The sequence below is a fragment of the Cricetulus griseus genome, chromosome 3 (genome assembly GCF_003668045.3).
Source record: "Cricetulus griseus strain 17A/GY chromosome 3, alternate assembly CriGri-PICRH-1.0, whole genome shotgun sequence".
NCBI lineage: Eukaryota > Metazoa > Chordata > Mammalia > Rodentia > Cricetidae > Cricetulus > Cricetulus griseus.
In genome coordinates this window covers 19529295-19557112 of record NC_048596.1, presented here as the reverse complement: position 1 = coordinate 19557112, position 27818 = coordinate 19529295, and the positions used below count along the sequence as shown (strand labels likewise).

Below are 27818 nucleotides of genomic sequence, written 5' to 3'. Positions count from 1 at the left end.
ACTTGTCCTCTGTAATATGGGATATTACCCACAACACTGAGGTTTTTCCTAGCACAAGCATCCGGTCCTCTTGCAATAAACCCATACACTGTGTTTTATTTCCCAAGCCCTGCTGCCCCCAAGCTACAGGAATCCTTGTCACTGAAGTCAGTACAGCTGATGAATTAATCTTCTACCATATTTCTGGTAAGCCCCTTTCCCGGTATTTAACATTCACACTCTCCAGTTTCCACATTAGTCTCTCACAGTGCTGGCCCTATCACTTCCACTTTAATAAAGTTCTAACAGATGAGGAAACCAAGACTTTGGAGGATTGGGATTGAGCCATGGCTTTGCACATGTTAAGCAAGCACTCTACCAGTGAGTTACATTCCTGCAAGTGGAAGAGCTCCTGTGTGAGAGCTAGACCTAACCACTCTGCTAAACTGCTTCTCTATAAACTGTCTTTCCAGAAGTGAGGGGCACACAGCACAGAGGGTTAGCCCCGATTCCTCAAGGAGCTCACAGTGTGATAGGCTGAATAATGCTGACTTTCCGTGATTTGTTTTTCAAAGTCCATTCTCTCCTACCCACACCTACCCCTCCAGGCACATCCGTAGTTCACAGTGCCAGGGTGCCAAAGGGACCGAGGAGGATGCCCGAGGGAGCCCACAGTGCTCTGCACAACCAGTTTATGCCCCCAGGCCACCTCCTGTCTGCTTTCTGTCCTCTGAACTCTCATGCTGGTCCACAGAACCCAGAGCTCATCTGAGTCTGGCTTACTGTGGTATTCCTGGCATGGCTTGGTTCAGGTCTGGTTGCTGAGGAGATTGTAGACATTATTTGGCTTGAAACTTACTGCTCCTGTGAATTTTTACATGGTCCACGAGAATCCTTTAAAAATTTCCTCTTATTCACCCTGTTATTTGGGGTCTGTCCTCAGGGACAGGATGGACCAACCCCTGGAATCAATAAGCAAAAGGACAGCCACATTCTGGGGAATGCCTGTAACCTGAGACTGACCCTTTCCATTGAAGCTGAGCTCAGCTTTGTCCTACTGTTCAAGGTGCCAGCTGGAAGAGTCAGGGCTGGGTGGCCGGTTCTTGATCATCAGACACTTGTGACGCCTGGGTGGAGAATTCCGCCTGCTGCAGTTGATAGCACCTTTCCTTTGGTGTGAGGGCCATGGCCCAGAGACTGTTTCCGAGAAGCAGCTGCAGCCTTAGGTCCCATTCTTCATGTTTCTACCCACTATACTATGCCAGGTTGGGTGTAGTAGATGGGGAGCCAGTTACAGAGGTGAAGTGATAGTTTCCCAAGACCTGTGAGGGTGATGGGCTTATCCAAATACATCCATCAAGGGGAAGAGACTGGCGTTATTGGGGGGGGTATTCAGTGAGAATAACTTGGGGTTCTGGGGATCAAGCTATCGGTCAGTGCAGATGTGGTGAGAATTGGATGTTCTGGTACCTGATAGGAACTATGACCCTGCTTCCTGTGTCCTTTGTGATAATTCCTCCTGCTTCACAAACAGATGTACATGGCGTACTTGACCATCACGTAATCTGTGATGGCTTATGGACTGCCTGGAGGAGGACACAAAGGCAAAAGCAGAGTAGCATTTCAAACATAGCAACTGCATGGACAAGCATTGAACGACACAGTATAGACAAGTTGAAACCAAGGCAATGCATAGACATATAAGAATAAGTTGAGGTGGGGAAGTCCCTGTACACTTAAAGTGTTATGGGAAAGAACTAAGTTGCTCCTTGTGAGGTAGGAGTTGGGGTAGGGTTAGAATAGAGCAGAGAGCAGGCACAAACGGGCATAGTTTGTAGGAAAGTGATGACTTGAAAAGGTGTAAGTGATAGAGAATCAAGCAATAAAGTTTTCTTTGTTGTAAAAGAAAAGTGCATTCACATAAACAGTGTGAATTACAGTGCTAGAAGACCAAAGCCAAAATCTTTGTAGCCCCCCCATGAAGAAAACTTTGTATTTCCACCACATGGAGAGTCTATGTTCTCCTTTGTTTATCTGGCTCCTCACCACCACCCCACCACCCCTTTCTCTGCTCCTCTACACCAGGGTTGTAGAATATCTTGCACAGTGATCAGGGTGTTTGGATACAAAGGAGCCCCTGTTGGATTTTGTATAAGGGAAGCATATACATGAAGTGACTTGAGAATAATCGCCTGGCATGGGGAGCAGGCAGGATAGGAGCTCTGTCTGTCACACACAGTGGTTTTACCACTTAAGGTTTGGGACTTGGGAATGGAGATATGGCTCAGTGATTGGCAGCACTTGTTCTTGAAGAGGACCTGGAGTCTTGCAGATTCCCAGTATCCACCTGCAGCTAGTTCACAGCCATCCATAACTCCAGTGTCAGTGTCCTCTTCTGACCTCTGAGGGCACTAGGTGTGAATGTGGTGGGCAGATAATATATGTGACCAGAACACTCATACACATAAATAAGTAAATCTTTAAAAAGTTTTTAAAAATATTTGGGGCTCATTTCATCACTTACCCACCTCATAAGAGTGTTAGGTTGACACCGCTGATCCTCCAGGGGTCAGGGGTCAAGGACAAGAATTTTACTGGAGTTGTCTGAAAAACTTGCTGCCACCTCCTGTCTCCCCCCCCCCCTTTCCTGGGGACTCTCCCCATTTGGCACCCAATTTCTACAGAAGCCCTTCTCTGAACTTACAAACACAGAGCCAGTTTTGCTACACCACAGACCTTTCTACTGTGTGAGGTCATTTCAGGGGAGAAACTATATATAGCAGAGGACCAGCATCAGGACAGCCCCACATTGTCAGGCCATTTAGCATCACTCTTCCGCTGATGCTGATAGGGTCATCTCAGACTGAGCTGTCTGGTGGGGGTGGGACATGATAGGAACAGCCCAGGGCAAGGCCCCTGTGCTCTTCCCCTGTGCCCTCCATGTAAGACATGAATGAGTCCCTCTGATGGAGTTGGTCTGGACTAGGATTCTTTTTTTTTTTTTTTTTTTTTTGGTTTTTCAAGAAAGAGTTTCTCTGTGTAGACCTAGCTGTCCTAAACTAGCTCTTGTAGACCAGGCTGGCCTCAAACTCACTCCCTCCCGAGTGCGAGTGCTGGGATCAAAGGTGTGCACCACACAAAGCAAGTGCCAGCATAGATTCCAAAGCTACACAGAGAAACCCTGTCTTCCCCCTGCGGGGAGGGGGGACAGAAGGTGTGTGCCGCCATCACCTGGCAGGGTGTGTTTTTGTAGTAGGGACAGTCAGAGAATGGCACCATTTTTGCAGCTTCAGTTTGCCCTGCTGGCCAGTACTTTGAAGGCTTGTTGTTTCTCACCTACTCCTGCCTGCCTTTTCTTTTAGTGCTGATTTGCTCCAAGGAAGAGATGAAAATGAGGATGTCATGCATTTTAGGCAAGGAGAGTGCATTTAATTTGAGCAGCCTGGGGCTGACTGAGTTCCTCACTTTATGTAGGGTATTTGTGGAGTACAATGGTACCTTTGGCAGAAATAGGAAAAACCAAATCTGGGGCCAGTTTACTTTCATTCAACAAGCATTTGTGAAACACCTGCTTTGTATTCTTGGAAAAGCTTAAAAAGGAGACCCTGGCTATATTAGGACACCCCCCACCCCCCAGATCACAAGTAATGCAAACCAACTGAATCTAGCTCAATTTGGCAAGAACACAGGCAGGATTGGTGCCTGGGGAAAGCCCTTCTGTTGCTCAGCTTTGTTGGCTTCTTTCTCTGCCTGGCTGCTTCTGTCCAGGGCTCACAGGCCTTGTGTGTTCCTGTATAGTTCCAGCCATGCTCAGATAGACTGAGGTCTTTGCACTTCAGAGTCTGCATTCCTGGAGGGTCAGGTTGATCCTGCTCAGGTCCAGTCTCCACCCTTGGTCTACTTAACTCCAGTCAGGAGATGCAGTCATACAAGACAGCAAGTCTGGCATCAGCCACTCCAAACCCTGTGCATACTTGGGGACAGTTCCAGAGAAGGTGAACTGGGAGCCACACAGCTCTAAAGCTCTGTGCTCTTACAGATCTTCATGAGGAATTCTGGTCCTGGGAAGGAAACCAAGTATGTGGGGAACATGTCATAGCCACCCAAGGAGGCAATGAAACAGTTCCCTTGGCAGTGCCTGCTTGCTGCCTAGTAGAAGCTCTCCCACAAGGGCTGTTGGACCAAAGAGCAGGGCTTCCTGAGCTCTGTGCCCACAGAGATTACAGGACAGCAGGAACCAACCAGGTTATCTCAGGGAAGGGGGTACTCTGAGGCTTCTGGTCCCTAGAACAAGCCTGAAGAAGGTCAGGAATGGAGGCAGCTTTGTCTTTGGGGCATATGAACATTTCTTTTTTCTAAACATCTGCCCTTGACTTTCCCCGTGGTAGTCCCAGCCTTCTTACTCATCAACTTGTTTCATGACCTAGCATACCAGTACTAACATCCTTAGGATCCCAGTGTAGCCAGCCACAGAATCCCTGCAGGACCTTGGGCAGGGCAGACATTAAAGAACACATGTTCTCATGTCTCCTCCTGTCAGAAGGCTGTGCATGTTAGAGAATGGAACCTTGTATGAAGGAACACAGAGAAGGGCTAGAAAGGAGGACTAAACTAAGCTAGAGCAAGTGTACAGGGAGGTCCTAACAGGTATTGTTTAGAGGCAGAGCTGCGGACTGAAAGGGGCCAGCTGGATGCCAGGGACCTGGGATGAAAAAGAAGGGATAGGGAAAGATGGAGGTCACCTAGAAGAAGAGGGTGCCCCTGACAGAGAGGGGTGCAAGGTTCTAGAAACCCACTGAGGAAGTCTACAGGACCTGATGACAGGTTATCTGCAACCATGGGAGGGCTAGAGGTGTGGACGCAGATGGTAGGAGACTTGGGGAAGGTTTGGTACAAATAGGGTTTTGTGTGTGTGTGTGTGTGTGTGTCTGTGTGTGTGTGTGTGTGTGTGTGTCTGTGTGTGTGTGTGTGTGTGTATGTGTGTGTCTGTGTGTGTGTCTGTCTGTGTGTGTGTGTGTGTGTGTGTGTGTGTGTGTTTCCGTGCATGTAATGCTGGAGCTGGAACCTAGTGCACTAAGCAAGTGTTCTACCCCTGAGCTACATCCCAAGCCCTGATAGTTCCCTCAAAGGAGCAGGAGCGCTGCTGGAAAGTTTATAGTTTCTGGCTATGCTGGGGAGAAGTTAATGTCTGCAAAGCAGAAAAGGAAGTTCTGGGGTAAAGGGGAGACAGCCGGAGAATAGATTTTGCCTCCACCAGCTCTACTTCTTAGGAAATGTGACCTCGGCCAAGTGACCCCAGCTTCCTCTTCAAAATAGGAACAGTATCTGCCCAATCTGTCACAGAGGTGGGGGAGACTCAAAGTTTATGTATGTGACAAAGCTTTGTACATGCCTGTAGGTGTAGATATCTTTTTAGCATGGCTTTTGATAAGATGCTAATACTCAGTGACCCCCTGCAGAATCAAGGAGAACCAATGGGCCTAAGATGTGACTTGATACTGCCTCCTCCCAAACTACCCCCTACTCCCATTCAGATGACGTACCGCTGAGTGTTACTGGGCTCAATATGGAGCCCTGTCTGAGTGACCTTTTAGGTCTTCATTCTAGGTGACTTCTATTGTTCTCCTATGACTGCTCACTGTGTAGTCAGGAGGGAGATGGCTGAGCTCATCTTCCAAGAGAAAGGCAGTACAGAAGGACCTGTGGGTAGACAAGCTCACCCTTGATGTCCTGGTGTGGAGCTGCAAGGGCCACTTGATGGTTATGGCCACTCCTCTGTCTATCCATGTTGGCCTCCGTGACCTGCTCCTCATTAAGAAAACCGCAGTGCTCCTCTTCCCAAGATCCCAAGAAAGGGGAAACGATAAAATGCTGCATCTGTGTTTGCCTCGAGCATCAGCACAGGACCCAGGTGGAGAGTGAATGGTGGCAGCAACCAGAATGTGGGGCTAAGTCTGGGGCCCATTGAGTCTAGGAAGGTAGAAAAGGCTTCAGAAAGGGCCAGGGTCAGGCCGAGGAGAGGCAGTGGTATTCCTTCCTGTCACACCCTGCTCTCCATCCAGGCTGATTCTTTCTCCCCAGCTGCAGGATGGGGCCCAGCTCCCCTCTGCTTCAATGTCCTCTCTTGCTCTGGATTTCCTGCAGCTTCCTTTAACCAGGCAAGTCTAGCCTTCCGTGCCCCCACTGCCTTTGGTGTGTGTCTTCCTCGACGACCCTATAGCTTCTTGAGCTATTTCTGTTCACTTCCCCTCCCAGAGCCTCTGTGGGAGCTGCCTGCTCTCCCCCACCACAGGCCTGACTTTAAATTCCCATGCCAGCCCGTTCCCAGACTAGGCCCCTTGGCATATTACTTTTCCTAAAACGCAGCTGCTGTGTGTTCCCCTGACCTGCCCAGCTGTTTTTGTCCTCAACCAGAGTCACCACTTGTGACAATAAATAGGAAATGAAAAGCAGAGGGTTGCCAGGTGCCTGTTGACTGCCCTTCCAGCTGCCCAAATTCCTACTGGGAAACAACCTTAGTATTAGACATAATAAAGCTAACACAATAATTCCTGTGTTCACTTAGGATATTTCAGGCAGCATTTTACATGTATATTTTATCTTCATGTAAGCCACTGAGCTAACTTGTATATTTTGTTTAACTTGTGAGGGAGATTAAGGTTCAGAGATGTTATATAACTTCACCAACACCATCAATAAATTGAATCACACTAGAGCCTGTATTGTTCTGACTCCCATAGCCATTTTCCTAGCCTTGGTGGTGTCCTTGCCACCCACCGGAGGAGGAGAGTTAAAGGGAGAGAAGAGCAGATGTCTCCAAAGCCCATTTAAGCCCCAGCTTCTCCTGTTCCCCAGTTGGCTGTCACAAACTGCTGCTAGCACAGTTGAGGAAACTCCACATTGTCATTCTCAGAGCTGAATGTTATGTGCTCCATACCCTGGACAGCACAGAGAACATGTGGGAGGAGTGGTCTGAGTATCTCTCTTGACTGTGGATTCTCCCACACCAGTGGCCCATTTCACAGTTAGGAAAATGCCTTCCTGAAGCTCTAGACCAGTGGTTCTCACCCTCCCTAATACTGTGTGTGATCCTTTAATACAGTTCCTCATGTTGTAGGGACCCCCAACCATAAAAGTATTTGTTACTTAATAACTAATGTTGCTAGTGTTGCTAGTGTTTTTAATTGAGTGTAAATATTTGATATGCAGGATGATCTTGGGTGACCCCTGTGAAAGGATTGTGTAACCCCCAAGGAGATGGAATACATAATTTGAGAACCATTGCCCTACACCTTTATTTGATGTTATCTTGACAGAGGGGCTTCCAAAGGAGAAACAGCTGTTGGATCCCTTGACTCTCCTCTGTAGCAGTCTTCCCACTGAAAGTCTGATGCCATTCTATCTGAAATGCCCACGGTGTGTCCTCTGATGCACTTTCTGTAACTTGGGCCACTCCTGCTCTTGTACATAGTCCCTTTTTGTCTATCGTTGTCTGTGAGTGGTGGCTGTCAAAGGGAAGAAAAAATGGACTGTAATCTCTGGGGACTGTGGCAAATGTGGCATTTGAGAAGCATATTCAATATCATAATCACAGTTTAGGTTTTGAAAATATATTGTTTTAATCCCAGCACTCGAGAGACAGAGGCAGATGGATGGATCTCTGTGAGTTAGAGCCACCCTGGTCTACAAAGTGAGTTCCAGGACAGCTAGGGCTACACAGAGAAACCCTGTTTTGGTAAAAAAAAAAAAAAAAAAAAAAAAAAAAAAAAAAAAAAAAAAACTATTGAAAGTAGAGTTTACAAAATTTTGCTTTATATATTAATTCTCAAGTGAAACATGGTTAGGTATCAGTGTATCAGGTTGTGTGTGTGTGTGTGTGTGTGTGTGTGTATTTAAGCCTGCATATCTATTAGAAAGAGAAGTGTGCTCTGAAACTTTGTCTTTCATCTCTCTTACAGCCCTGAAGGGATGTGCTGAAGGTCTTTGGGGATGGTACCCATTTTAGGGGCTCAAGAAAAGACCCTAAGCTTAAGCAGGTTCAGTAAACACTGGTTTGCCACCATCAGGCTACAATGGAGACCTTGAAGCTTAATGGCCAGGAACACTGATTTCAATCAAACTACAGCACAATTTAAAAGCCAAAGTGTACTACTTAATAATTGTATTGCTTAGCTTATGTGCTACTGTTTTAGACAAGGTCTTATACTGTGCAGCCCAGGGTGGTCTGGAAAACTGCATAACCCAGCTGGCCTCAAATAATAATCCTTTTGGCTCAACCTCCCACCTTGTGCGATTGCGTTAAGATTATAGTTTAGTGCTATTATGCCCAACTCGTATTCCTTAACTCTTAATTACTCAGTTCTTTCATATCTTAAACAGTGGTGATTGGCACCGAGCTCATAGCATAGCTGTGAGGGTTAAGTGGAGTAATCCCACTGCCTGGCACATACCTGCATTCAGTCACTTAGCCACAGTAGACACTGTTCTTATCTATCCAGCCTGTCTTGTCTTCATTGGGTCAAATGTCCTGAGGCCCTGGTGGCCGACCTATGACTTTGGCTCTTAGCTGTATGTGTGGATAAAGACATCATCTGCTTCTATTTGAAGCATATGCAGATGTTCCTAACTCACATTGGGGCTATATCCTGATTTAAAAAATAAACAAACAAACCCATAAGTTGAAAATATCATTAAGTCAAAAACTTTTTTTTGTTTGTTTGTTTGGTTGGTTAGTTTTGTTTTTTGTTTTTGTTTTTTGTTTGCTTTTTGTTTTTTTCAAAACTGGGTTTCTCTGTGTAGCTCTGGCTGTCCTGGAACTAGCTCTGTAGACAAGGCCGGTCTCAAACTCAGAAATCCACTTGCCTCTGCCTCCCAAGTGCTGGGGTTATAGGTGTACACTACCATTGTCCAGCTAAGTAAAACACTCCTAACTAAGCCAGGTTTGGGGGTGTTTGTATAGTCCCAGCTTCTCAGAAGGCCTCTATTTCTGGGGGAGTGCTTGAGCCCAAAGATTTTGAGCCATACTGGAAAACATAGTGAGATCCCCATCTCAAATGTATAAATTAGTTATATATTAATCTATCAATATTTATTATATATCTATTGGGCCTCATAACTTGGGGTAGTTTAGTATAAAGTATACTCAGAATACTTAACATTAATCTATAGTTGGGCAAAATTCTCTAACAAAGGAAGTCCTGACTAATTGTATCATCTGTTGACTGTTGTATTAGAAGTGAAAAACAAAGCGGTTCTGTGGGTGTGCCTTTGTACCACTGGTAAATGGAAGCACCCTCAGTGAAAGGCTGAAATGCCACAACTCAGATGTGCGTTGAATTTGTACATGCTGGGCCCTGTGCTTAATCCTGGGCCTGCAGTTGAACAAAATAGATAGTGTCCTACCCTCAGAGGACCCCCAAAATAGTGGGGAAACATATTCAAATAATTAAAGTTAACAAATGCCATTGTGATGTGGGGCAGCAGAGTGTGTGCTTTATTCCTGCCTCTGCTGGACAGTTTAGTTCTTGTGTGATCAACACAACCAAAAGGGGCTCTGGGCAGGGAACCACATGAGTAAGGCTCTCAGATAGCAACGATCCTGACATCTACTAAGGAAGAAGCGAGTGACTGTGTCAGGTTTTGTCTTCCTAGTGAAAATACTTTGTCAGGGGGCTGGAGGGAAGCTGTGCCCACTGCGATGATCAGCAAGTACCTGGAGGCTGGCTTCCTTGGAATGCAGTTGGTGACTGTCTCCTCTGGTTTTCCCATGGCAGATGTCTCTTCCACAGTGTCCTATGGAGAAAGGACATTAGGCAGAAGGGGAGGGACTTTTATGCTGCAGGAGACAGGCCAGACTCAGAAGTTCAGAGCCTGTCAGCTCCCCTCCCCCAGAACAGGTGTCTGTCCTGAGTTTTGTGTTCTTGTTATTTGATCTGGAATATCATGACCTGTCTTAGAGTTTCTATTGCTGCAATGAAACACCATGACCAAAAAGCAAGTTGGGGAGCAAAGGGTTCATTTGACTTACACTTCCACATTGTAGTCCATCATTGAAGGAAGCCAGGACAGGAACTCAAACAGAACCTGTGTTGTTTCTTGTCTCGCCAGCCACTTCAGACCCAGATAAACACAGCCAAGTCCCGCCGCCCTTCTCAGCCCCAAATAAGTACACGGATGCTATATTAGTTATAAATTGTTGACCAATGGCTAGGGCTTCTTATTGGCTAGCTCTATCTTAATTATTAACCCATAACTACTATGTATTCCTAAATAGCCTTATCTTGCCAGAGAATGTCTGGTGTGTCCTATCCTCCTGGTCTCTACATGGGGACCTTCTGGTGGGCTCCCTCTGCCTACCTTTCCCAGAATTCTTGTCTCCTAGTCCCACCTATCTTCCTCCCTCTATTGGCTATTGGCCAAATAGTGTTTTATTCATCAACCAATAAGAGAAACATATATACAGAAGGACATCCCCCATCAAACCTGGAGGCAGGAGCTGATGCAGAAGCCATGGAGGGGTGCTACTTACTGGCTTGCTCCCTTATCTTGCTCAGGTTGCTTTCTTTTGGAATCCAGGACTACTAGCCCAGGGATGGCACCACCCACAATGGGCTGGGCCCTCCCCATTAATCACTATTTTTTAAAAAATGCCTACATGCTTGTCTACAATCCACTCTTATGGAGGCTTCTTCCTTCCTTCCTTCCTTCCTTCCTTCCTTCCTTCCTTCCTTCCTTCCTTCCTTCCTTCCTTCCTTTCTTTCTCTTTTTGGTTTTTCAAGATGGTTTTTCTGTAGCTTTGGAGCCTGTCCTGGAACTCTGGGTAGAACAGGCTGGCCTCAAACTCACAGAGATCCACCTCTTTCTGGATCTCTCCAACTCCAGCAGGATCTGATTCTGCAAAAGCTAAGCCCTGGTGCCTTGTCCTGGTAGAGACTTTCCCTCAATGGTACAAGGAGGGTCATCCTCAGCCAGTCATGGGCAGTAGGCTCCAGACATTGCTGTAGTGGCTCATTCTGGATTTCTTATTTCCTTTTGTCTTTGAGGACTGGTCTAGGTCCCCAGAAGCTAGACATCATTGTGTTCTTGCTCCCCTTTGGAGTGGATTATGTAACCGCCTGCCCAGATGTCTGGACTTGGCATGGAAGCTGGCACTGGACTGGATCTGGGAGCAGGGCACACCTACTCTGTGCTGCTGCTGTTAATCACCTAGTCCTGGAATTTGTGGGGCTTCAGACTTTATATAACTGAGCTGGTTATCCTTTGACCTTTGCTCGGCCTCATTGACTTTCTGTGGGTACATCATTGGTTCGGGGGTGCAGAAAGGTATGGTCTGATTCCAGAGTGCCTCTCAAAGTACCAAATGGGTAGGAGCGTTCTGTAAACCTCAGAGGCTGCAGGAGGAGCATTATGTGGCAGTGATGGGAATTGACCCTGAAGATGAGTCTGCCTTTTCAGTTTCAGTGCCAGTGCCCTGGGGCAGGATACCAAAGTGGGAAAACCCCTACAGGTCATGCTGCCCAGCTGCCTATCCAGTGTGCAGTTGCTCCACTTAACGGCCTGGCGAGGTCAGCCAGACTTCCCTTGAGCAAGGCTAGCTCTTGAAAGCACCAGTGAATAGAAAGCCCTTCCTTTTGTTATCCTGTCCCTCTACAGCAGTGGTTCTTAACCTATGAGTTTTGACCCCTTTGAGGATCCAACGACCCTTTCACAGGGGTCACATCAGATACCCTGAATATCAGATATTTGCATTACAATTCATAACAGTAGCAAAACTACAGTTATGCAGTAGCAATGAAAATAATTTTATGGTTGGGGGTCACCACAATATGTTGAAGTGTATTAAAGGGTCACAGTATTAGGAGGTTGAGAACCACTGCACTACAGAGTGTGTTTTGATGTTACCTTATTGCTCAGGGCTGTGTCCCTGTGAGGACAGTCCCTGTTATTTATTGAATTTGCATGAGCATGAGTATGCCTGCCTGAGTCCTTGGTGGGAGGAGATTGTGTCCTCTCCCTGATCCAGCCCTAAAACAGCCATGGTGTGAGGAAGACCAAAAAAATGCGTATTTGTGTGTTTTAGCTTTTCCCCCTCAATCTGTTGTGATAGTTCGCTTTCTATTACTGTAACAGAGTACCTGAGATAATTTCCTTAAAATGAAGAAAGGTTTGATTTAGGTCATAGCTTCAGAGGTTTCAGTCCATGACCTTTTAGCTCTGTCACTTTGAGCCTGTGGCAGCAGATAGTACCTTGTGGCAGAAGCTCATGGCAGAGGTGGCCTGCTCATAGCAGCTAGGAGGGGCCAGGGTGTGAGCATTCCCTCCAGTTAAGGCTTTTAAAGGCTCTGCCAAACTCCAGGAGTGCACAGGCCGGTCAGTCCTTTAACATGGAACCATTGGGATCCATTTCATGTCTCAGCTACCACATCCCTCCACCACTGAGAGTCAGGCCTTTAACCCTTCAGGGCTAGGATTTTGTCCTTCCCACCTCTGCCCTTGCCTTGGGAGCTTTTGCCATGGCTTAGCTACCTCCTTCATCTGCCTCTTCTGATCCTCCTAAACCTTAGTGGATTGGCTGGAAATTAAGGCTCACTGTTCCCCCAACTAGCTAGACACTAAGAAGGGTTTGTTTAAAGATTTATCTTTTTTTTTTTTTTTTTTTTTTTTTTTTTTTGTGTGTGTGTGTGTGTGTGTGTGTGTGTAAGTGCCCTTAGAGATCAGAAGAGGGCATTGGATCCCCAAGAGTTGGGGTCAAGGGTTGTTGTGAGCCACCTGATGGTGGGTGCTGGGAACTGAACTTGATCCCTTGGAAGAGCAGTAAATACTCTTACCTACTCATCCATTTCTCTAGTCCACTAAGAGAGAATGATAGTGGTGACTTAATTTCTTCAGTCTTCAGCGAGCTCTCTGAAGGCAGGTGTGTTTGTTAGCCCCATTGCTGTGTCACAGGGGCCCAGGGACATAGTGGCTTAGTGGAGGGGAAACCTGTTTTCTGTAATGTAACTTCCCTGACATGAACATACCGGGAGAAGGGACCTCAACTGTTGGCACTTACCCAGGATCCACTTTCTCTTCAACAAACTTGTTCACACCCTCCCTTGGTGAACATCTGGGTGGCAGACTGTGCCACAAAACCTAGTGAACCGGAGCTCACTAAAGTAACTTCTGCTCTTTAGAAACTTGCTGTGTCATCTGGAGAGGCCCTGTGTGGAAGCAGTCTGTTCTAGACTCTCTTGCATGCTGGGCAATGCAGACACAATGTGTAGACCACATGTGTGTGGGTCTTCAGATCACAGAGGACATAAAGTGCAGGGAGCAGGCCAAACTCAGGGAGCCAGGACCAGGAGGGCTTCATAGCATGACATCTGAGATGGGTATAGAGACATTTAGGGTCAACAGCTAGAGGAGGGGTCTTCGGGAGGGAGACCCAGAGGCCTAGAGATCAGGGAGTGCATGGAGATTAGTGCTGGCTGTGATCCGAGCACAGAAGACGGAAACGAGAGAAGACTATGTTCTAGATGCCCATATGGCTCACTCTTTCCCTCCATCTTGGCCTCTACTCCTTTTGGGAGCCTTCCTATGTCACTCTGTTTTTCTGCTTTATTTTTAGTGTAACACTTGTAAATTCCTGCCTTGTGACTTATGTGTAGAGTGTATGCTCCATGTGAACAGATAGTAGATACTAAAAATACTTGTTACAGATGAATGAGTGGGGCTGAAGAGATGGCTCAGTGGTTAAGAGCACTGGCTGCTCTTCTAAGAGGTCTTGAGTTCAATTCCCAGCAACCACATGGTGGTTCACAACCATTTATAATTGGATCTGATGCCCTTTTCTGGTGAGCATGAAGACAAAGCATGTATATATATAAAATTGAGTAAATGGTCAGGTGGTGGTGGCGAACACTTTTAATTCCAGCCCTTGGGAGGCAGAGGCAGTGGATTTCTGTGAGTTCCTGGCCAGCCTGGTCTATATAGTGAGTTCCAGGACTACAAAGAGAAACCCTGTCTCAAAAAAAAAAAAAAAAAAAAGAAAGAAAAAGAGAAAAGAAAAGAAAAAATAATGTATGAACAAACTGTGCAGAAGTACATATTTTTGGAAAGTTTGATCTCTATTTATAATAAAGAGTTCAACATGTATGTATGTGTGTATGTATGTATGTTGTTTTTCAGAGCAGGGTTTCTCTGTTTAATACCCCTGGCTGTCCTGGAACTCACTTTGTACACCAGGCTGGCCTTGAAAGCACAGAGATCCTCTTGCCTTTGTTTCCCAAGTGCTGGGATTAAAGGTGTGTGCCACAACCACCTAGCTCATCTTTTTTTTTTTTTTTTTTAAGATTTTAAAAAAATGTGTCTATGTCTGTGAGTGTACACTGTGTGTGTGTGTGTGTGTGTGTGTGTGTGTGTGTGTGTGTGTGTGTACCTGTTAAGACCAGAAGAGGGCATTGGATTCCCTGGAACTGGAGTTACAGACATTTGTGATCTGCCTGAAGTGAATGCTGGGAACCCTACTAGGGTCTTCAGGAAGAGAGAAGGATTATACTCTAACCAATGTGCCATCCCTCCAGCCTTTGGCTTTTACCTCGAAGGCATCCGAGAGCCATGGAATGTTTTTGAGCAAGGGAGTGACATATGATTATTACTAAGGAAGATGGATTAGAGTGGGGAGCAAGCCTCTTTTTTGACCCAGCCTACCTGCATAGCCATTAGCTCCTTGGCCCCAGCACTGCTGCTGCAGAGTGTAACCTATTCCTGATACAACGATCTTTTTTTTCAGAGCCATACAAACTTACTTCCTCCAACATCGGAGGGAACATGAGCTGACCTCAGCCTCTTGCGGGCCTGAGCACTCCTGCACTCCTGGACACTACTGGGAGAAACTGGAATTGAGAATCTTTCTGGAAAGCAGTTTGGCAAAAGGACCAAGAACCCTAAAAATATCCCTGCTCTTTGACCCAGAAATTCCCCAGTGAGGATTTTATCACAGGGAACCAAGCTGAAATGTGCTCAAAGCATCATCTCATTGTAAAAAATTAGTAACATGCTAGGGGTAGAGCTTAGTGTAGGGTGTGTGCCTGCCCTTGGGTATATCCCCAGCCCTGATTTTCTGAAACCGAGTTACCTGAAGCACCTCCCAGCTCCTCCCAGCTCCGCTCTCTTCACCCCCATCACTACTCAGACTTTGCCTGCATCAGAGGCCTCAGGACAGTAGGCCAGGTGCTTTCACTCCTTGTCCATCACAGCAGCTCAAAACCCCATGTCCTCTATCTGGGGCCCAGACTGAGCCATTGGACCATGTCCTCCTCTTCTTCCCCTCCTCAGAAGTCCTCCATCTCTTGGGGTCAATGTCTAAACAGTGTCACTGGCCCAACAGTCCTCCCTGCCCTAGAGACTGTATATATTCTCTGTACTTGTAACTTGATCTCTCACTGTCTCCTTGACTAGTTCTGACCTTGAAAGTCTTCTGCTCTGACCGTGCTCCCTGGCCTGGGGCCTAATGCATAGTCAGTGTTTCATACATAGTTTTAAATGAGTGAGTGAGTGAGTAAATGAAGGTGTGGAGGATATTGTAAGGCTTCTCTTTGGAGAAATGCATTTGATGCAGTACCCAGCACATAGCATGGTAAGCACTGAATACAGTTGTTTGCTGGCTAAACCTATGTGAAATGAAAGCAGTGGGATTTTTTTATTTTACTTATAATAGATTTCATTTACTTCTGAGTCACTACTAGGCAGAACCAGCCAAGCATCTGAATTTGTCCTGAGCTGCCACAGGTGATTCTGGCTAGCAGCAAGGGATTGAGACTAACTGAGCCAGAAGCTGGCATCAGTGAGGCCGCTATAATGCTACAAGTGTCAGGTGTGCACACCATATGATCCCAGCAGTATGTGTGTGAATTGAGAAGGAGGAAAATACATCAATGTGTTATCCCTAGTTATTTTTAAGTGATAGGATTTGAGTGACTTATATTTTTTCTTTTTTGTGTTTCTGTTATGTAATTTCTGTGTGACATATGTCATCTTTTAAACATAAATGTGAGGAAGGTGTGTGGGGGAGGTACTAAGTGTACCTGGTATTATAGATTGTGGGCTCTGTTTCCATTCTGTAGTTCCTGCCAGCTCCAGGGCTGATCCTGGGCATTGGATCTATAACTCAACCTCTGGCAAACCAAGTAACTACCTTGTGGTTTGGGAAGTGTACAGCTAGTTCCTAGTCCAGAGCAGGCTGCCTGTGACCTGAGGGTCTCAGGAAGAAAGGAGCATGGGTTATTTGACAGACCCTGGTGTGATGGAATTTTGTTTTCAAATTTGCCAGTGATGGTGCTGGAGAGATTGCTTAGTGGTTAAGAGCACTGGTAGCTCCTGTGAAGGACCCAGGTTTGATTCCCAGCATCCATATAGTGGCTCACAACTGTCTGTAGCTCCAGTTTGATGTCCATAGGCACCAGGCATGCACGTGGGGCACAGACACACATGTAGGCAGAACACTCATACACATAAAAATAAAGAAAAAAACTAAAGAATTCACCATTGGAAAAGCCTTCAGTGAGGCTGGCCTGGAGTGCAATGGGGGTGGGACCTAGAATTGGATAGGGCTTAGACAGTGGAGACTTGTGACACTGGGATGTAGGTAGTTGGCTAGCTTAGCAGATAGTTTGAAGGCAGAAGGTCAGCCAAGTGGGACACCATTATTAGAAAGGTGAGACAGAGCTGGGCGGTGGTGGCGCACGCACACCTTTCATCCCAGCACTGGGGAGGCAGAGGCAGGCGGATCTCTGTGAGTTTGAGACCAGCTTGGTCTACAAGAGCTAGTTCCAAGACAGCCTCCAACGTCACAGAGAAACCCTGTCCCGAAAAACCAAAAAGAAAAAAAAAAAAAAAAGAAAGAAAAGAAAGAAAAAGAAAAAAAAAAGGTGAGACAGTTGGGGAACAGATCATATGGACTGACTGGGTTGGAGAAGGCAACCAACTGGAGGGAAACTTCAGACCGAGGCATTCTCAGCTTTGCTTTGGAGCAGGTGAGTCTGTCTCCCGTGGGTGTGCTGGCTTGTGTATTATCTAATGCCATCCTCCTCTCAGAGCCTCTTCGGTATCTTTCCCCTGATGTCTTCTCTCTTTGAAAAGCCTGTCCATCGTTGCTCCTGCTTCCTAGAGCTGTCCACCTCCTTGCTTCTGGAGGTATCTTGGGCCCTCCTGTTGGCAAGATGGAGCCTTGTACATCTTTGAGATCTGCATAGGCACATGTGGTTCCTGGCCCATAGCCAGAGTTCACGGAGGGAGAGGTGCTTTGTATTTATCCACTTGGCCAGTGTAGCATAGAGGGCTCTGCCATGACTTTGTGACTGGCTCCTGCCTTGTGCTTCCCTGGGTCACCAAGGTGACAAAATGCTCACTTGCAAGCAAATAGCATAGCTGATCAGGGCTGCCAGCCTTAGCAGTTCCCTACCTCCAGCAGAGCTGAAACCAAGAGGGTGCCTTTCCCACCAGCCCTGAGCTATGCCACAGAGCTCTCTGTCCTTTTGGTGGCTGTCTGGAAAACATAGCTCCTGCTGCCTGGTGCTGTCAGCTCCTCCTCTTTTCCCCCTCACTCCAGAGCCTGGCTGGCATCTGGGGCGGGGAGGAGGTTAGGGACAGGTGGTCTCCTAGTGCACAGATACCAACCACAACCTACTTGCAAAGGCGCCTTCTTCTCAGGGCCTGGCTTTCTCCTGGAGGCCTTATTTTCTCCTGGTTTGACAAAGAGGGAGGCTGCCTATCTTCTAAGCCATCCCCACAGGGAAGGGGCATGATGAGGCTGCCGTGGCCAGTGTGGGACTAGTGGAGACTCCTGAGAGAATGAGGCCTGACCTGTCTGCCCTGCCCTGCATAGCCCCACCCCATCCCAAACTGACTCAGCTCCTGCTTGACACAGATCTTAAGCCCTTGTCAGACTAGTCTCAGGAAGGGCAGGTGGTATGGGCCGTGACCAGCAGCCCCAGGCCAGCCAGGCTCTGCAGCGATGAAACCTTAAGGCAGGAGCAGCTTTGACTCCTCTGGTCACCCAGTTGTCAGCCTGCTTTCTCCTGCGAGTTCAGGAGTTCTCTGCCTTTGGCAGATCCTCTCTGTTGTCCCTTCCCCACTCTCCTCATCTCCTTTTCCCAGAAGAACTGAGTTCTCACCACCCCTGTGTGACCCCACTCTCTGGTTCATTTTCTTGACTCATTGAGCCCCCATCCATGGTAGGTGCTGCTGCAGCGGAGAAACCCAACCCTGTCCCAAACCCCGCTTTGATTTTGGATTTCATTTGAAGGTAGCTTTTGAGACAGAATCTTGCTGACCTTCTGCATTGGTCTACAGGTATGTGTCTCTGCACCTACTCTCCTCATATTTGAGGCACAACTCATAGAACGCAGCTTAAATGGAAGCTTTAGTTGATCCAACACTATCAGTAAGTCTTTCCTTAAAAAGTAGAGGATAGCCAGGCGGTGGTGGCGCACGCCTTTAATCCCAGCACTCGGGAGGCAGAGGCAGGCGGATCTCTATGAGTTCAAAGACCAGCCTGGTCTACAAGAGCTAGTTCCAGGACAGCCTCCAAAGCCACAGAGAAACCCTATCTTGAAAAAACAAAAAAAAACAAAAAAAGTAGAGGGTAGCCACAGGAACCGGGGGGGGGGGGGGGCAGGCTGTCACAGCCTTGTCAGGACAGAGGTTTTCTGTTGCCCCACACATCTCCAGATTCTCTATCAAATTACATTTAGATGAATGTTAAAGGTACATGCACATCCAGGCAGATTCCTCTTTAAAAGCCACCTGTGCACAAACATGCCTCCCAGAAAAGACAAGGCCTATTTCCGGCCCTCCTCTGGGGAGCTTGGTATGCATTCATCTAGGTTTTCTTCCTCACAGATACCAAACCTGAGCTCATTCATAGTTGTCAGTTTTCTTGGAAGCACAGAACCCTGACAGGACCACTAACAGACCCCTGACAGTTATTCCAGCACTGACTTCTGCCAAGTAGAGATGGCGTCAAACTCACAGTCACTAACCATTTCCCTGCCATATTGCTCCATGTAAGTGCCTTAATATCTGGGTTAGCTAAGGTATGGCCACCCCACTTTAAGGATGACTCAGCTGTACGCATCAGGTGTTGCAGAATATTTGTACACTGTGAGAAGATACATTACTGTGATTGGTTTAATAAAGAGCTGAAAGCCAGGTGGTGGTGGTGCTCGCCTTTAATCCCAGCAGGAGGCAGGAGGCAGAGGCAGGCAGATATCTATGAGTCTGAGGCCAGTCCAGTCTCCAAAGCTACACAGAGAAACCCTGTCTTGAAAAAATCACACACACACACACACACACACACACACACACACACACACACACACACAAAGCCGAATTGCCAATAGCTAGGCAGGCAGTATAGACGGACCTCCAGGCAGAGAGAAAGGAAGTAGGGAAGGAATCTAGGCGCACATCGGACACCAACGACACATGGTGACATACAGAATGAAAGGTAAAAAGCCATTAGGCAAACGTAGATTCATATAAATGGGTTAATTTAAGTTACAGGAGCAAGTCGGGCAGTTAAAACTAGAGCTGGTCAGGAGGGGCACAGAGATTGAAAACAAAAAACCAGGGTAATCCAGTGAGTGCCGTAGCTAGAGTTCAGTTTGGTCATTTGGAAATGACCCTGATTGCCTTACCACAGGCATGAATTGGGATATTTATGGAGTCCTCATTTATCCATAAAGAACAGAGTAAGTAGGAGGACTGTGGGATGTGGGCAGGTCAATTCATCAGCTGCCCAGCTGGTCCTGCTGGTTATATTGGCTATTCCACCTGACTGAGGGCCTTGGCTTCTGCCATACCTGCCACTTGAAACTCTTTCAAAGTCAAGGTCACAAGGTCCTGTCTCCTCCAGACATGCTCCAATCTCTCCTTTGTTTTCTCCACAGCCTCTGAGTCTCCCACCCACTGCTTGTCTGATGGTCTAGTCATCCGTCCATCCATCTAGCGTCTACCCAGCCACTTCTTGTCTAATTGTCTGGTCATCCATTCATCCTTCTGTCCATCCAACCATCCACCGTCTACCTACCCACTGCTTGTCTGATGGTCTAGTCATTCATCCATCCATCTATCATCTACCCACCCACTACTTGTCTGATGGTCTAGTCATCCCGTCTGTTCGTCCATCCATCATCTACCTACCTACCCAAGGAATACTGAAGATCCTGCTCTAGTGATGCTGCCTCCCATTAGTCCAGTAGGGGAGATGGGATCAAGGTGTCGAGGTAAAGCTGAGGTGGGGATTAGGGAGCCCACTTAGTCAGATTGGAAGGGAAGACTTCTCTGAGGAAGCAGTCCTTAAGTCTTAGGTTAATTAAATAAAATCTCATCCTCACTTCCTCAGGCCCTTGAGCCCAGAGGGTGCTCAGGAATCAGGTGTTGAAATGAAAATCTGGGTCTCGACCCTTTTGTCTGTGCCTGCACATCCTAGCAGCCAGTGATCACCTCCTCCCCTGCTTTCAGGCTTCCTGGCTCCACCCCCAGTTGTCATTTGAGCACAGAGAATTGGGTTACCTTGGGGGTGGGGTAGCAGGGTCCTCTGAACTAGAGTGTGGCCCAGCATGGAGCTCAAAGCTAACCCTATCAGCATCAGGGAGAGGACAGCAGGCACTACCCACCCAAGGGCTCCTGGGTGCTCCTGGGATTGGTCTTTTATATAGGGCCTTTCATCAGATGCTTCCCCTCTCTGTTACCATCATTACCCCTAAGGGAAACTGAGGCCCAGAGCTTGCTCTTCTAGCAGCAGCAGAGGCCAAAGTAGGGCAGTCCACTATGTTGCAAGGCCAGTGAGTCTAAACTGCAGGCACAGGATGAGGTTTACTCCCACCCAGGCCCTCCCTGCCAGGTCTCTTTGTCACACAGGGTCTGATCTAGAGGCCTTAAGGATGAGCAACCCTAGGTTCCAGCCGCTGCGTGTGGGGGGAGGCAGTGGGTCAGGGTGTGTGCTTCCTGCAGGCTGGCTGCATGCCTCCACTCTCGTACCTACTTATTTGCTTGCTTGTTTCAAGTTTTAATTTACATATTTATTTATTGTATGTTTGTATATTTTGAAAAATGTGCCAGAGTACACATTCCAATGATTTCCTAAATTATTCAGATATTTTCATAACAAGTGTGAGCATAGTGTGTTACAAAACACTGTGCATCATTTGTGTGATTCAGTCTCAGCTGAGACAAGGAGATGAGATTGTCTGGTCAGAGACTTACTCTCATCTGGGCGTCTGCTGTGCCTGGCCTTACCAGAATGCCGGTGAACATTTCATGAATGGCTGTGAGTGAGCTGAACAGTTTCCATTTTAAATGCTTGGGGGGTGGGACTAGGGAGACGCTCCTTAGTCTTTTTCCGGGGGTGGCACAGAATATCTCTTTCCTCTCTCTCTCTCTCTCTCTCTCTCTCTCTCTGTGTGTGTGTGTGTGTGTGTGTGTGTGTACATTGCAGCACAGATGGCTTGCCTTGTGGCTTGGACAAGGGTTGTGTTTTGGAGGGCCAGGAGTCCTCACAGGCTCTCCAGTGAATAGACTAGAACTGAGTGGAAAGCTGGGAGCGTCTCTGTGAACTGTAGTGCAGAGGGGCCTGGCCAAGGATGCTGAGCAGCTCTGCCCCAGACCTACTAGGCTATCTCCTACTCTCTGAGATGTCCCGGTTCACACACACAGAGCTGAGTTAAATGATGCCCAGGTGAGCGGTGTGGCACACACCTTTAATCCCAGCACTGGGGAGGCAGAGGCAGGTGGATCCAAGTGAGTTTGAGACCAGCCTGGTCTACAGAGTGATTTCTAGGACTGGCTCCATAGCTACTGAGAAACCCTGTCTCAAAAAACTTAAAAAAAAAAAAAAAAAAAAAAAAAAAAGATGCCCAGGTGAAGGCTTTCCTACTCCACCAGTGGCTCCTATTGAGAAGCCCAGGATAGGTATTGCCCATGGGAGCTGAGGCCCATATGTCTTCTGGAGCCTTCGGTCTTCATGGAGATATCAGGAGGAATGGGTGTATTCACTCCACCCTGCTTACCCCAAATCACCCCAGTTTGCCTGCCTCAGAGAACAGGTTCTATGAAAGCCTTCTAAGCCTTCTGGGGGGGGGGGGCAGGGGCTTATACCATGTCTCACCTTCTTACTCTGTCAGCCCATTCTGTAGGGAAAGGAAGTAAAGGCTGGGGCAGGAGGGACATGGAAACCTCCTCCTGGTTCATTGTGGCCTAGCTGGAGGCCTGTGATGTGCTTTATGGGAATACTGGGGCCCTGGCTATCCCAGTATTCCATTCAGATGTCAGGGCCTTTCCTCAGCCAACTGGGCGCAATCAGCACCTTTGGCCTTTTCCACCCACTGAGGAGCTGCCACTACTCATCTGAAGATGGGAGGACATGGTACTACTGGAGTTGGGGCTGTGGTCTCACCTTGAAATCTGGGTTCTGTTATCCTTCTGTGGAAGGAGTAGAAGGCTCTACTGGCAGAGGCTTCAGCTTTTGGCATTGTTTCTGATTGATGGCTTTGTCGATGCTGTCATTTTGACATGCAGTCTTACTATGTAAGGAGGGGAGGGCCTTAAACTCAAGTTCCCCTGCATCAGCCTCACCAGTGCTTGGGTTATAGGACTGCACCACCACATTGCCTTATCACCCCCAGTTTGCAGTTGTGGAGATTGAGGTCCAGAGGTTTGGCAGTCCTGGGTCATACCTGTGAAGGTGGCATCAAGAGATAAAATTGGGTCCTCTGATTTCAAAGCTGCCTCTTGATGTTCCAAACCCTTTAGTTCTCCTACCTTCCCAGCCCAGCTAGTAACTTACTGAACCTGCCCCCTGGAGACTGTGGCTCTTTATGGCCCTAGCAGAGCTAGTTGCTCTTGCCAGAACAGCCACCCAGGCCTAGCAGCTAGTGGCCAGATGTGTCCTGGAAGAGCCATGGGGTTAGAAGGATGAATCTATTTGTGCACAGTTCCAGTCGGGAGCCCCCTGTGGACTGCCCACCCAGTTCTGGCAAGTGAGCGCCTGCCTGTGAGTCACACAGACACTGATGAGTCAGGTTTTTCCCTTCTTCATTTTGGAGCAGCTGGGGAGGAGTGGGGTTTTCTTAGGAAACGGATCCCTCTCTTTGCTCTCCTACTCATTCCCCTTGTCTCAGAGCTGTTTTGTATGCATACAACCACAACTTGGCCCTGGAGGGAGAGTCCTTTGTGTCCCCACAGGAGAAGGCATTTGAGTTCTGGTAACACTGGTCAGAACTTGGGCCTCAGGCTGAGTGGAGTCAGGTGGAGGGAGAGGCGAGAGGGCCTGCCATTCTCAATAGTAAGGCACTCAGGGAGCCAGTCCAGGGCTGTCTGCCTCCACAGCCGCACACCTGGGCTAGGGCTTGGTTTGTTCTATCTGCAAAGAAGTGACTGCCCTCTGGACATGCATGTAGGTTTCCCAAAGCACAGGTCTCTCCTGAGCTGTCCCTTACTGCTGTTTAGCCTGACTGTGCAGATGGTCAGCCTTAAGCAGGCACAGGGTTCTCCCAGAGCGCCCCTTGCCAGCCCCTCACAGAGGCCTGATTAAACACAGAAAAAGCAGCCAGCTTGGCCGGGTAGCAAGTTCCTGATCAGTGCTTCTTGGCATGGCTGTGTATTGGAACCATCTGGAGAGTTTCTAAGCCCCTGTGGTGCTGGGATCGAGGAGCAGACTCTAGAGCAATTAAGTCAGAACTGTCCTCTCAAGGAGGGAGGGTGCATATTTCTGGTGGACCATGCTGTGTCAGTTCTCAAGAGCCTGTCCACCAATAGTTGAAGTCACATTTGCTAGGACAGCACAGTGGGGGAATATCTTGGAGTATAACCCAGAGCTGGTGTTAGGGCTTCAGGCCTGGGCTATTGTGGCTGGAGGCTAGGAGTCTGGACCCTTAGTGCTAAGGAAGGAAAGCAGGGGGACAGGGTCTGCCAGGGCTGGTGAGTCAGGCTGTAGAGGAGGAAGGGGAAGGGATGACTCAGGCACAGCTGCCTGCAAGGCCCAAACTTGGCTTTGGAGCATAAATGTACTCACTGAGTTCTCTGTCAATCTGCAAACTAAATGTTGTGAGCCACAAGCTGTGCCACATGAGGAAATGGGTGATGATCCTTGAAAAGATGGGGCTCCAGAGCTCAGAAATGTTGGGCATCGCCCACAGAAACTCTAGGTAAATAAAAGAGTGGCATTCAGGTGTGGAAAACATGCCTGGAGGATCGTGCAGGGTGTCAAGATGGAAGGGACTTGGACTTCTGATTCCAGGTTCACTCCACTAAGAATGCCAACCAGAAAGATAGCACAGAACTCCTTACTGGCTTCTGGACAAAGCATAGATTAAATTAACAGAGGGCTTGAGAGAAACTGGAGACACATCAGAGATCTTTTTAGCTCTGATTGTAATAGGTAGGGCTCGTTTGTTTTGAGATAGTTTCATATAGTTCAGGCTGGTCTTGAACTCACTGTGTAGCCAAGGATGATCCTGAGCTCCTGATCTTCCTGCCCTCACTTCTCAGCTGTTGTGACTATAGATGTGTGCCACATGCCCAGCTTGACCTCAGGAGTTCTAAACATACTTGGTTTGGTGTTTGCTGTGGGGCAGAGATCTAATTACACAGGAGCCAGGGATATTTAGTGCTGTGCCTCACCTGGGCTGTTCAGCCCTCTCACCTAACCTAACTAAACCGATGCCTCAGGGCTTTTCCTGGTTGAGAAATTTTTTTTGCAACCACCAGGCTGTATCCTGGTTATTGTTCTCCTTGGGCATTTCATTTCTTCCAATTAAGTCTGGGTAGGTTGTATGTGTCTAGGAGTTATCCGATTCCACGTGGATGGGAGAAGTAGCCGGAAGTAGGGATTGTCGGTGTGGAGAATAGTAAAGTGCAGGGAGCCCCACTAAAGAGACGGAGGAGAGCAGGGGATTGGCAGGTTCAAATAATAGTGTTAGTGTCAGAAACTGAGGGATGGCTCAGCAGTTAAGAATACTTGATGCTTTTCTAGAGGACCCAAGTTTGGTCCTTTATACCCACTTCAGGTGACTCACAACCACCTGTAACTCCAGCTCCAGGGGACCTCTACAACCCCCCCCCAAATACAAATAAATCTTTAAAAAAGAAACAATTAGAGAAGCAACCACAGTAACATAACTATTGCTTCCACCAGAGTAAATGTGTGCCATGTTTGTGTGTATTTGTACACATTAAGGGAGCAAGAGCTTGCAGGTCCTAGTGTTAAGGAAACCTCCTGTGGAGTTTACACATACATAAATCTAGCTTCATGCAGTCTTCCAACCCCCCTCAAAAGGTGAACAAACGGATAGCCACCCAGTGCCTTACCAAAGCATGTAGGTAGTAAGTAACAGATCTCATGTTCAAGCTCATTTCTGTCGTGGTTCCAAAGCCCAGTGGTCTGACTTACCATTTTGAACTTTTCAGTGGCACAAAAGCTTCTGCAACTGTTCTGTTGTTTGCCTTATGTATGGTGCTCCATGAATAACATGAGCTACTCAACACTTAATAGACTTTGAAGACTTTCCTAACTGTAGGCTAATATCAGAGTTTGAGCATGTGTACATTAGGTGCTATGGTGTGGCTGTGATCTGTGTCTGATAGAACTAGGGCAAAGCGTGGTCCCAGTTTAATGGTTTTGAGAGGTGGTGGAGCCTTTAGGAATCTGTCTTACAAGTTCTTCAACGTTTGACCCCCTTTCCTTTCCCAAATGCATGCCCACTTGTGTTTTGGCTTTTCTGCTATGCCTGTTGCATGCAGCAATGACCTCCTGAATTTTATCCCTACATTCTCCTGCACTTTGTGGTAAAGAACAACAGTTTTCAAGTTTTTGAAAATAACATCCACTTCATGAAGATGAAGGTAAACCTTAACTACATTGTGCTAATGCACAGTATTATTGACTTAGCTTGACTATCAAGAAACCATTGCTGGTTCCATGGTTTTGGACTTTCAGAACTGTGAGCCAAAATAGGCGTCTTTCTTCCTCAGTCACACACTATCTGTTCTTCAGGACAGTAGGCCAGGCTAAGCTGTGCTGTTTAATAAGTTAGGTGTATTAAATGCTTATCAAAATGATTTCAGTGGGGAAGTGTCTGAACCCTCAGGTCTGAGTATCTGTGTTCCATTCCTGCCACGTAGCCCAGTGAGAAGTAACTAGAATTAGTGTTTGCTTTCAGATTCATCCACAATGGAAGTAGGTTTCCTCACAGTCTAGTGGGTTGTTATATGAGATAGAGAGACTGGTCTCCACTACTGAGTCCCAAGCCAGCTGTGCTTAGTTGGGGTCTAGCTGGTTCCTGCATCTGTGTCTCTTGAAGCCTGCAGAGGACCTGGGTACCCTAGGCATGGGCTGGGATCCAGGATCCAGAGGCTGGGCTGAACCTCTAGCTCCTGTCATCTTGCCCATTTTCTGTTCTACTTGCAGCCTTTCCCACCATAATCCCTGTGTTCAGCTCCAGATATTTTCCTATTCCAGTTAGAAGTTAGTCTGTTTTATTGGTAATATAGTTTGACAGATGGAATTTATGCCACACACACTTGGAAAACAGAAATCTCTTAGCTTCAGCTTCCTCATCAGTAGAAAGAAGGGCTAAGGCTGTATGACATTAAGGCATCACTCCCAGCTTCAAGACTCTGTCCTACATTCAATGCTGTGTGCTAATGGAATGGCATGCCTGACACCAGGTAATACAGAGCCCAGAGTGGCACAGTGTCCTGACTGATACTCACTGGTTTTTCCCTTTGATGGCAGCTGAGACATCTGGGTTACCTGTGCAGAAACAGTGGAGAGAGCTCTTCCCTCCCTCTCTTTCCTCTTTCCCTCTCTACAGTCCCACGGTAGCAAAGGTAGCTGGCCAAATACAAGAGAGACCTTTCTAGAAATCCCCAAGGGGCTCCTGATTTATTTATTAGTTGCCATCTCCCTCCTCTCCCCTAGGGAAAATGCTGACCCTGTGCTGTGAGGCCTACACAGGAGTGCAGCATCCATCAAACCTGTTCTCTGTCCCTGTTAAACTTAACCTCATTTAACCCCTGTGTTCTCCTGCACTTGCAAGTAAAGAGAAGAGTGTTCAACTTTTTCAATATCACAGCAACTTCATGAAGAAGATGCTGACCTCTGACTGCATTGTGGTAATGCACTGTATTGACTTGCCTTGATTATCAGAGTCTTCCATTTAAGTACTAGGCAGAGTGGTCACACTTAGCTTTTACCGCAACCCCATGAAATGGTTTTTCTACACATGGGAACACGGAGGCACAGGATGGTGAGGTCATCTGCTGGCATTTGCACAGGTGCCCATCTCTGAAGGCCTTGGGGAGTAACCAGACAGCAGAGAAAGGTGTCTCCTTACTCAGTTATCTATGGTCAGACAATTCATGTTTAGGTTAGGACCCAGTTGCACTTGGAAGCAATCAGTACAAGGTGAAGACTAGAATGTCGAAGCTCACATGGCCTGAAGTGTGGGAGCTTAGTCAACACATGCTATTTGACTGCATTTGTGTCCTCTTCCTTCAGACTAGCCTCGGCTAAAGCGCTCTTGGCCATATGTTAGACAATGCTAGACCATGTTAGATAACCCTCCTGGGATGTGGGGTTCTGTTTGTGCTCAAGCTCACATAGGCCAATTTTTCTTCAGGAAGTGGGCCAGGGTGGTTGGTTAGTGCCCGCTCTGGGTGCTACCTACTCCTGCTTGACTTTACAGGGCCAGGCCGGGGGCTCAGGCCAGAGGGCAGATAACCACCTCTTCCCCAGTATACTCAGGGTGGCCCGCCTGTGAATGTGTACGTTGCATCAGAGCAGTGAAAGCACAGGTTGT

General features: G+C 47.5%; 1 protein-coding gene across 2 annotated transcripts in view; it reads left to right on the top strand.

Annotated features, from left to right (window-relative positions):
* Positions 1–27818, top strand: part of Ubtd1 (ubiquitin domain containing 1) — a 55344-nt gene that overhangs the window by 12544 nt on the left and 14982 nt on the right. Inside the window, exon 1 of one of the 2 annotated variants that reach the window (XM_027407315.2) lies at positions 19986–20243. The exons of the other annotated variant lie outside the window; for it this stretch is intronic. Coding sequence (XP_027263116.2) covers positions 20195–20243 — 49 coding nt within the window. The 5' untranslated portion in view covers positions 19986–20194. Of the gene's footprint in view, positions 1–19985; positions 20244–27818 lie in introns of those variants that run through there. 2 annotated transcript variants of the gene reach the window in all.